The 11,468-nt window shown below is 35.6% G+C and overlaps 2 protein-coding genes and 1 pseudogene across 2 annotated transcripts; 2 read left to right on the top strand and 1 right to left on the bottom strand.

Moving 5' to 3' along the window:
• Nucleotides 1-1,918: 1,918 nt before the first annotated feature.
• Nucleotides 1,919-4,602, top strand: LOC126583652 (serine/threonine-protein kinase STY13-like; annotated as a pseudogene).
• Nucleotides 4,603-6,010: 1,408 nt separating this feature from the next.
• LOC126583669 (LOB domain-containing protein 27-like) lies at nucleotides 6,011-7,184 on the bottom strand. The gene is made up of 2 exons (XM_050248169.1): nucleotides 6,311-7,184; nucleotides 6,011-6,131 (listed from the first exon to the last, which is right to left on the bottom strand). Exons 1-2 carry the CDS (start codon nucleotides 7,132-7,134, stop codon nucleotides 6,032-6,034), a joined length of 924 nt encoding a protein of 307 aa, XP_050104126.1. The 5' UTR covers nucleotides 7,135-7,184; the 3' UTR covers nucleotides 6,011-6,031.
• Nucleotides 7,185-9,470: 2,286 nt separating this feature from the next.
• Nucleotides 9,471-10,550, top strand: LOC126583675 (uncharacterized). The gene is made up of 2 exons (XM_050248176.1): nucleotides 9,471-9,607; nucleotides 9,711-10,550. Exon 2 carries the CDS (start codon nucleotides 9,732-9,734, stop codon nucleotides 10,392-10,394), a length of 663 nt encoding a protein of 220 aa, XP_050104133.1. The 5' UTR covers nucleotides 9,471-9,607; nucleotides 9,711-9,731; the 3' UTR covers nucleotides 10,395-10,550.
• Nucleotides 10,551-11,468: the final 918 nt, after the last annotated feature.

Raw genomic sequence — 11,468 nt, forward strand, 5'->3', positions numbered from 1 at the left:
TTTACTATAGTGGTGGAAAAGAGTTAAGCTCTTGCATGACGATGTGAGTTCGAACCCCGTTGGTGGCTAATCACCAAATGAATTGTGCAATTCCTTCTTTTGTTTCATGGATAATATTTGCCTTACCGTTGATTTCCAGCGGGATGCTTGATATTTCTAAGTATATGGTATGGTTCTTGCACACTGGGACCAAAATATTAGCATGTGTTTTTGTCTTTTAATGAATACAAAGATGTGTTTAAAATAAAGAGCAGTATATCTGAACTAGGAGACGACATCTTTTCAATGTGCTGGAATACAACTCGGTACATCAAGTGTTATCATACAAATGGTTGAATTTTATTTTTTTTCAAGTATCAAATCACTTGTGTAATAATATTTGATGTATCGAGTTGTGTTTTCAGCACACTGAAAAATCTTTTATAAAAAAAAATAATAAAATATGTTATAATAATTTGATATCTAACTCGTAATACCTCGCACATATCTTTTTGCCTTAACCTTTGTACTTCAGTTCATTTTCCTCCAACCTGATATCTAAGTCACACATCCTTATTGTTCTGTCATATTTGTGACATTCATGTTTCAGAAACGCCTCCCTCAAAAAAAAAAAAAAAGGTTTCAGAAATGCCAAAGTAATGAGTTTTTCACAAAAAAAAAAAAAAGGCCAAAGTAATGTGTTTTACTTTCTAATAAGGCATTGGTAATTCAATTATTGTGATGGGTTTTTGGCTACCAAAAGGGCACTTTCTTGCAAAATTGTTCTTGATAGAATCTATGAAATAAATAAAAGTCACATATCTTCCATTTTCTTGCAGAATTGTTCTTGATTAATTTAGTTAGAGCAGTGTGTATGTGTTATATGTTTATGTAAATCTTGAAAATATTTTCTTTATCAAATCTTAGAATGGATGAATTATCATATATAGCTAATTTGATTAAAACAATGTGTTTATTACATGGAGTTTTGACTCAGTAATTTAGTTTAAATTAATTAAAAGATTGCTCATATATATGTGTATTTCCAACGAGGATTAGTTGAGTTGTAAGGTCTATGTTTGAATTCCATTGCAACCAACCATTTTTGGTGCACGATCTATAAAAACAAAAAAAAGACTAAGACCCCTTGTGTAAGCTCTCAAGAAGACTTGTAATATGCTCTGACCTTGATGGATTAGCTTTCCTTTCCCCTAACTTTTACAAATCAAATATATAAATCAGTTATTTAATAGTCACTTAGTATAATGATTAAATAGTTTTCATTTTGATTTGTAAGTGAGGAGAAATTTTTCAGTTTGTTGTGAACACTGAACACGACTCGATACACCAAGTATCATAATAAAATAGTTTGAATTTTTTTTTAAAGTTTCCAACTAATTGTATTATTACAACGTGTTTCTAGTAAATTAAAAAATCTCTCATAAATGAGAAGTTTTAAGTTCGATTCTTGTCAAGGTGAATTCGAACCAAATTATTATGACTCTTTCATTGTGAAGTTTAATTCACTCCCTCCATCACTTAATGTACATAATATCATATTATTAAAAAAAACTATTTATTTAGTAATTATTTTATTTTATTATAATCTAAACTACCTATTAACGAAACTCTCTTAATCAATCAAAAGAGAGCGCAAAGACCAAATTAACTCAAATAAATTAATAAATTAAAAGTTATGTAGAATATAGTAAATTACACACAAAATATTTTTAATTTTTTTTTTCAAATGTCTTATAACCAATTAACCATATCAGTTGCCTTGTAAACTTTTAGTAAAGAAATATTTATTCAAAACTAGTAGTCAAGGATATGAACAGTCTTATTTCGCCACGCAAAATCATTTGAAGATTAAAAAAAGTAAAAATTAGAAATCATTTTACATTTTCTCTTTTTATAAATTTTTACGGTTGCTAGTAATATTCCACACGCGGATAAGGCCAATAAGTTAATCTCAACTGAACTCACTTCCCAAGCACCCACCGCCACCGTCGCCGCCACCAAATTCCCAAATCTCCACCTGGAGCCTCTCAGTTTCATCCTCCTCTGCCTTGCTCAACTCTATCTGCTTGTTCTTCTACTGATTTCCTCTCTCTCCCCAATTCCCAATAATAAATGTAATCCACTCTCACTGATAGAGCTCTCATCAGTGACCATTTTTATATTCTAGGGTTGTTGGTGGGTGCCTCTGGGTTTTTATTCTGGCCCCCCAAACAAAAGGCACATCCTAGATTTGTAGGATCCTCAACCGTGATTCTGAGGATGGGTCTGTTTTCTGAAACCTACAGTACCAAGCATGTCCTTTTATTATAGAAATAGAAAGTCTTTATCTTTCTCCCTCTTCAATCATACAAAGTCTCCTTATTTTTTTGACTTTTTTTCCATTTTTATCCGGACCAAAGCTTCCATCGTTACTTCAAATGTAGTCCTACAATTAAAGGGTACCCTTTGTTTTGGTTAATTAGTCAGTGTATGTTGTTCTTGTTTTAGAAGTTTAGAGAGAGAAAATTATGGGATCTGGTAATGAGGTTTATTCAGTTGCGGATTTCAATTTGGATGCCAAGTGGCTGATCGATCCCAAACATCTTTTTGTTGGTCCGAGGATTGGGGAAGGCGCGCATGCCAAAGTGTACGAAGGAAAGTAAGTCAAACCTCAGTACAACCTCTATGTTTGTTTTGTATTAGATTCTGAATTTCTGGTCTCTCAAGTTTACCAATTTATTATTATCTCTTAGATCTTGTTAAATATAAATGCAAAATTGAGTTGGGTTTTAGCAGAACCAATCAAAGATCAAAAATTGCTTTGGTGTCGTGCAATTCTGGTGTTTATGATGCCGAATATTTGTTTTTCGTGTCGAGTTACAACGATGATGTTCTGTTCTGTTGTGTTCTTAAATCTATTTGTTTGTTGTGTTTTGTTTGTTCTAGATATAAGAACCAAAATGTTGCTGTAAAAATTGTTCATAGAGGAGAAACCCCAGAGCAGATTGCCATGGTCATAGTGACTGAGCTTCTTCTAGGCGAACTTTGCACAAATACTTGTTCAGTATGCGGCCAAGGTGCTTGGACTCGTGCGTGGCAGTTGGGTTTGCGCTTGATATTGCTTGTGCTATGGAGTGCTTACATTCCCACGGCATCATTCACTGTGACCTGAAATCTGGTATGTGGTTTAGTTCATTGTTTAACATAAAGGTTGACCTTTGAACGAAGTCACTTAGCTCGACGTTAGGAGAGTCAAGGGGGGAACGCCTACATAGAAGAACGGAGAAGGATTAAAGTGAAGTCTATCTGTGGGCATGTCTCAAATATGGAAATCCGAAGGATTGTTATTTAGCATTAGGGGAAGCTGATAGTTTAGTATTCAGCATGATTGAAGGCTGCCGTAGCAGAATTAACTTCGGGATCACAAAACGAATTGATTTAGTTCACGTAACTGTCATTTCTTTGGCTTGGGGATGGAACTATTGTTAGGGCGAAGCTTATTTCCGGAAACAGGGTTTGTTCCACAATCTTACACTTTTATCGTGTCCTTTTCCCAAAGAATTTGATCTTGACTGCCGACCAAAAAACAGTCAAACTTGCAGACTTTGGCTTAGCAAGAGAAGAGTCATTGACAGAGATGATGACCGCTGAAACTGGGACATACCGGTGGATGGCTCCTGAGGTACGGTACTTAACTTGGTCATTCAAAGGTTGAAAATTTGTTTCTCATATATCTTGTGAGTGTTTGATATCAGCAAATTAATTTTCCACCTGTGTATTTGGTGACAGCTTTACAGCACAGTTACATTACGGCATGGAGAAAAGAAGCATTACAATCATAAGGTGGACGCTTACAGCTTTGCAATTGTATTGTGGGAACTCATCCATAACAAGCTGCCTTTCAAAGGCATGTCGCATTTACAAGCAGCGTATGCAGCTGCTTTTAAGGTAACAAAATACCACAATAGTCTTATTCACAACTTGGTACTTTTTAAGCTTCGTAATATGAGGTTATACGAATTGTTTCAGAATGTGAGGCCAAGTGCTGAAAGCTTCCCCGAGGATTTGGCGTTGATTGTAACTTCATGTTGGAAAGAGGATCCCAATGACCGGCCCAACTTCACACAAATTATACAGATGCTGCTGCGTTACCTCTCTACTATTTTGGCACCAGCACCCGCTGTCCCTCAACTGATATTCAAATCTGAGAACGCTGTACTCCCACCAGAGTCGCCCGGTACTAGTTCTTTGATGTTACTGTTGAAATTCGGATAGTCGTTAGGTTTAGTTTGGTCCGATTGAGATCAAATAGAAAGGAATTTTTAGAGTTGTGGAGTTGGGGTTGCTGTGATCATAAATCTAATCCACTCACTGAAAGAGTTCTCATCAGTGGCCATTTTAGAATTGTGGGGTTGTTGGTGGGTGCCTGTGGGATTTTATTCTTTGCCCCCTAAACAAAAGGCACACCCTATGTTTGTAGGATCCTCAACCGTGATTCCGGGGATGGGTCTGTTTTCTGAAACCTACAGTACCAAGCAAGTCCTTTTCCTTTTATTATAGAAAGTCTTCATCTTTCTCCCTCTCCAATCATACAAAGTCTCCTGCTTTTATTACTTTTTTCCATTTTTATCCAGACCAAAGCTTTCATCTTTGCTTCAAATGTAGTCCTACAAATAAAGGGTACCCCTTGTTTTGGTTAATTAGTCCGTGTATGTTGTTCTTGTTTCTCGGCATCGGTTGATCAAAGGTGTTTAATTGTTTTGTAGGTATAATTTTGTCAAAACTGAAGACGGCAAAAATCTACTACCACAATTAGTTTTCTAGCTTTAATTCGCGTAAACTCCTTATTTGATCATCTAAAAATTAACGATTCAGATCATAAGATGAAACCGTGAAGTGTGCTCAAGCGCTAACCAATTAGTAAGTTGTTTGATCACACTTTACAACTTAATCTCATCTTAATCTCATGATTCAATTCAAACAACGATGACATATCCCACATTGATGAAATATCAATAGCCACATTGTTGACATATTGACAACAAATTGACACCATATTGGTGAAAAGTCGTGCGAGAATATTGACATATCCATATCTGTAAATATCATCAACGTATTAATTATACGTATTGACATCCCATATCAACACAAATCTACATATTATCAGTAATATAGACGAAATATTACATATCAATAACTCTTCCGCTCCATGAATAGTGGAGCAGGGTATCTGCTGTGAAGTGCTCATGAGGTTTATGTTGCAACATGTATCATACATATAATACGATATTTCACTAAAAATGCAAGCTAGCTAACTACCACCGTAGTTCTACATAGAATGCACATTTTTTGGCGTATAAAATATTGGATTGAAACTAATAAGTTACCATTTTCAATGCATGTTTAATTAAGGAAGAAATAAAAAAATTACGGTCAACCTGGAGATAGGAGATCAATTACTCTAGAAGAAAACTTATTCATTCCAATCTCTCCAAAATGAGAGGATTAGAAGGAAAAGTTTTACTTCATGTTTAATCAATCATCTCAAATATACCTTGAATTTAAAATTATTCATTTTCAATACCATCCTCTATGCAAACTGCGCATGTGATGATCTTCTTATGCAACTGACCTTTTCAGACGAGAGAAGAGAAACCATCATCACTTTGATTTTGTTAAACAATGTTATGCGTGTTTTAATATTTTTCATGATCGCATCAATCAAAATGGCTAAGAGATATTGTTGCCTATCACACTAATATTTAACAAAAGAAATAATAACTTTATTAATTAACACTAATAAAATTGTGAAATGTCTGATAGAACTTGGGAGTAGAAATATAGAAGGGCAGTGAAAAATTTAAGTTCATATCAATCCTCTGCAAAAATGATTGATTAAGAGCTAGCCTACATCTCTTATTCAATGAATGCGTACGTGGAAACAATTAAACAAAATTGTCGAGCTTTGAACACCAAATTTAAAAACAAATAGAAAAATTAAGGAACTCGTTCTGAAATTACTTGAATTACTTCAGTTGTTTTCTAGCTATAGCTACTTCACACTTGTTAGACTGAAGCATGCTGCCGCACTCTTGAGATCATTCTGTGAGACATGTTCGATCGATTGCGTGCCCTTGAACGATGATTCAGCACTGCATATAATTAAATTTAATTTGTAAGCAAAATTTAGCATAAAATCATCTAAACTACGGTACTGCAGAAAGGGAACACTGATCTAGCCATTTAGGCTAAGTGGAGGTTAGCAATTAGACAACATATAGTAACATAAATCTCAAATTATAGAAGACAATTAGTTAAACATTGTACATACCTAGACTCACAGGCTTCTTTAGATTCGATATACGATTGTCGATCATCAGCAATTGTATCAAATGGAATGTCATCATAATCATGGGGAACATCCATTTCTTGGTGAATAGGAAAGGCTTGTGAAGGAACCAAATTGGACTGAATAGCCATAAGTTGTTCGACATTGTTATCGTTATAATAGGGATGTTGAACCCTAAGAGGTTTTACCATATTATCATTTTCGTCAATATAAACCCCATTAAGTCCATTTGCAAGATACTCATTAGCCAACCAGGGCGTTCCACCACTGCCACCAGAAGCATATTGATACGGATATTGATGTTGTTGATAAAGTGTCAGAGCCGCCACATCGGCGTTCGTAGGTATACCTAGCTGCAACTGCGATGAAGGACACGAGTAGTGCTGCGGGGAAGAAGGCATTCGATATTGACATTGATCCTTGCAAATTGCAAGATGCGTTCTCACATATCGAAGCTCTTCTTGGGCTTGCTGTAACTGGAAAGTCAATTGGTTTATGATGCCCATACATCCGGTGACTGGAAATTTGGCACACATATTGGATTCATATATGATCGATCTCATAGCCTCCTCCCTTTTCTCAGGATGAACTTGCTTTAGAATCTTCATTATGTTCGCAACGCCGTACAATCGGTGGGCGTTTTGAAACAGCTTCGGTTGATCGGGCGGAAAGTGTGGAGCAAGAGCGCAGTCCTTGGCACACTTTCGTCTTTGGTATTTGCACGCAGCACAGGCTTGGCTTGTGCCTCCTTTTATCGTCATTGTAGGGTAGAATGTACATTCATCAACCTTTTTGGTGATCATCATTTAGGGTTTAATAACTTGATTGGAGAGAGGGAGAGGAAGAGAAATATAGATGCAAAGATAAAAGTGATTGGAATTATAAGGCTGGAAAATTGATGGAAATGAATAAAAATATGCGATATGGCTTGGTTTTGATCGTCAAAAACCAGATTTGATCGATTGCGATTAACGAGAGTGAGGTGGATTAGAAGACCAAGTAAAATTTGAACGTTTCTCTATTCAAAAGTAGATCTTGTTGAACTGATTTTTAAGTATCTCGGGAGTCCTATTTATACACAGTTGCACGGTTAGCTTAGGTTGTTTGGTAATTTTCTACTGTATATATTTATACCTGGAAAATCACCAGTATACCCCTTTTCACTTTGTTGTGATAGACGTGAGCTAACCATTGTAACTAAAGCTAGCTAGTTGTCTTGGATGAGATCAAGTATGTGCCAAAATAAAGAAAAAAGAACTAAGGAGAAACACCATCCACAAATTACATCAAAAAAGCAGTCCATGCATGATATAAAGTAGGGTGTGGTTAATTTTTTGTGGACTCAAAACAGTTTGTCCTATATTTTACCTTGCCTTTGGCAAAGAGTTAATTACCTTGATTATTTCTTTTAATTTTTCTTCGGTAAAGAGTGAAAAAAGTCGATTGTATAAGTTTGACAATAATTAGAACTCTGAAATTCTAGTTTCCCTTAATTATTTGAGTCCTGATATTCTAAAGTCCTCAAAATGAGGATATGTGAGGACTAAATTCATATTAACTACAAGATTATAGTAATTTGGATCCAAAGGCTTAAAATTCATAACCATTAAAAGACATGTTTTCTTTCTCTTTGGTCCCACAATCACGATGGTCTCCTTCATTTTAAGCTGGTTTTACTTTATTAATTTGTCAAATATTTAAGTCTTTAGATCTAAACTAATATAATCTCATGACTAATATCCATTTGGTCCTCACATATCCTCAAAATGGAGACCTTAGGAGAGTAGGACTGCATTTCTTTTGTCTCACATTTGAAAAGATATGAGATAAGTACATTATAAATCAAATTGTATGTATGATCATGATAATTGAAATTGAATATTAATGAACCATTTATTTATTGAAAATGTCTCAAAATGATCCATTTACAGAGAACTAAACCCATTGTGAGGCTAAGCCTACCCTCTTCTTCTTAGTGTAGATAATATCACTTGTTAAAAAAATAAAAAAGCATCTTCTACAATTCTAACTCGTTTCGACTCTTTATTTGACGATTTTTCTATAAATATATATGTTCCACCTTTTATTCAAGGGAACTTTAACGAAAAGATCTCGGTATTGTTCACTTTAACGAAAAACCACATTTTTACACTAAAAAGTTAATCATGGTACTATTCACTTTACCCTTTATTTTGTTCTTATCTTTAAAACTCAAAGTTTTCAAGTCATTTTCATTAGTTTTCCTTTTATTCAATCCATAATATATATATATATATATATATATATATATATATATATATATATATAAGTATACATATCCGTCAACTGCTTGAAGGAGTATAATCAACCTAATTAATTAAGGATATATTATAGCTTAAGTAAAATTTGAATAGGGTTTGATCATCATGTGAAGTTGAGTGCGTTCGAGAGGTGGAAAGTGAAAGATTTGGCGGCCAAGTTGTATAAACTTTATAACATCCACGCAGTATGTTTCCCGTAGCAACTGCAACGATAAAAAAAACGTACTATAAAATTGTTTAGGAAGTAGAAATTGTGTGGACGGAACCAATATAAGCCAAGAGAATTACCCCGCATCTATCTTCTATTATATCAACTAATCATTTTTTCTACCCCCCCCCCCTTTTTTTTTTTTGGCTCTTGATTAATTAATGCCTTGTTTGAAATTGCTTTAAAATGAATGAAAATGTTTTTAAAACCAATTCTTAGTAAAAATTTAAGTGAATCCTAAAAAAGCACTTGATGTGCTTCCTGAAAAAAAGCATATAGCACAAATCTAATGCTGGTTCCTTCTAATTGATGCTTTTGAAAGCTAAAATCAATTTCACTAAAAGCGTTTTTAATCATTTTAAAAGTATTTCCAAATAATTCATAATTAATTGATTCTAAAAAAGTAATTGTTTGTAATAAAAAAAATACTAACCACGCATTTTTTTATACAGGTACTTCAACGCTAAATTCATTCAAATTATGCAATTTAACTAAGCTCAAATCTACATAATTTACCACAAATTGATGTGTGTTTTTACTTTTACACGTACTGGCTTTATATAAATTTTCATTAATTTCATAATTCGATCATAACCATCCCTTTAATTGTATTGTATGCCTCTCCCTTTCAGTTCCTCAAGTGCTGCCTCAAACTTTTGGCCATATTTTGCCTCTAATTCCTTCTCTTCCTATTCCGTCTTATTTTCTGATTCTTCCATTGAGCACCGCCACCGACGGCAATGCGTAAATTTGCAGCCGATTTTATTTGAGGTATAAATTAATTCAAATTTATATACCCGACGTATTTTTGCTCAATCATGCATGCATAACCCTAATTATCTATATAATTAATACGTTGTGGTTAATGATTCAGATCAGTGCATGCAATAACTGTATGGATTTTCTCAAAAAAGCCAAGGTGGTACGATTTCGAAGCCACCAAAACAAATACCTATTAGCCGATGACGATCAAGTGTCGGTGTGGCAGAACCGCGAGGGAACGTTGCAGAACGCGCGGTGGACGGTGGAGTTAATTAGCGATAATCCAAATGCATTGCGATTGAAGAGCTGTTTCGGAAAATACTTAACGGCGTTAAGCACGCCGTTCATTCTAGGGATCAAATGCAACAAGGTCCTGCAAACCACGCCAAAGACGTTGGATCCGATAGTGGAATGGGAGCCGGTAAGAGACGGGTTCAAGTGGAAGATGAAGACGGCGAACGGGCAATTCTTGCGTGCAAGCGGGTGTAACGTGCCGCCTTGGAAAGACACGATCACGCACGACAATCCGTGTAGAGGTGTGATGAGAGATTGGGTTCTGTGGGATGTGGAAGTTGTGGAGATTCGTGAACAACAAGAACTAGAACAAAGGAACGTTGATAATGTTAATGATAGTGCTAGTTGTTATAGTACTACTGCAACACAAGATCCAACAGAACCGGATCCACCGTCTGTTTCGCGGTCGGAATCTTCACAAACACAGCCAGACTCTCCAGCCGGCATTGATCTTTCTTCACCCAAAGATCATATATCGGATTCGGATAAAAAAAATACATAACATGACGTTGGAGTTTGGGGTTATTAATTAGGAAATATGATATGTATGCAAGAAAATTAGGGTTGTACTTGTATGATTTGTATGAATGATCAGATGATCTTCTATCTACAAAATAGACTAAGTTATATATTTACACACACGCAACACATAGAAGACTTCTCTCTCTCTCTCTCTCGCCTAACCCTAGAGCAAAATACACAGAACTATTCCCAAGCCGTCGGCCCTGCCTTTGGCTTGGGGTCGGTGGCAAGTTGTCAACCCACCTTTTTCCCTCCCCATCCCCTCGTCGTTCCCTTTACTTGTGAGCTTTTGTGTTATAAGGTTCCTTTCTGAGCTTTTGTCTCAGCGTTTTCCCTGATCTCCGTCTCAGATCTCCCCTTCCTCCACTCGCTTTTGCCTTAGATTTCAAAATCCTTAACTCTGAAGTTCGTTTCTTTCCGGCCCATGCACCATGATTCTCATCAAGCATCACTCCAATGTCCACCCTTCCCACTTGGCTTAGTTTCTCCATCCTCACTCGTTAAAGTCCTCTCCTCTCCCTCGGTCCAACATCAACCCATGTCTGCAACTACTCATCTTGAACGCGAGTTGACGCGTATTTCTCGGTAAGTGTGTAGAGTTTCAGCTCGGATGTTGCTTGTGGGTTGGCTCTGTTGCTTGTGGGTTGGCTATTACCACTGTTTTCCTCTGATTTGTGGATTCAGTCTCTTAGGTGCGATTTTGGAATCAATAAGTGCGAAGTGCCCATTCGATCTAGAACGAAATCGGAGGATTTTGGAATTTTCTTGACAAAAAACAAAAAACAAAAATTTTACACACGCACTATCACCAATCAATTGGATTTTGCCTTATGTATTACCGTTTCTATTAAATGAAGCTAAAATCCTCCAATTGGATTTTGGATTTTGGATTTCAGCTAAGTTTTTGTGTTTGGCTGAAACAAATTTCCAAAAATTGATTAGCGATTAAGGAAATTGACTGTAGTTTCTTCAATATTACATTTCTTTTTAAGATAAAAAAATCTCACTAATATTGATGATTAATCGCTTTCAACTAAACATTTAAAAAAGAATG

Source organism: Malus sylvestris, chromosome 9 (assembly GCF_916048215.2).
Source record: "Malus sylvestris chromosome 9, drMalSylv7.2, whole genome shotgun sequence".
Taxonomy (NCBI): Eukaryota; Viridiplantae; Streptophyta; class Magnoliopsida; order Rosales; family Rosaceae; genus Malus; species Malus sylvestris.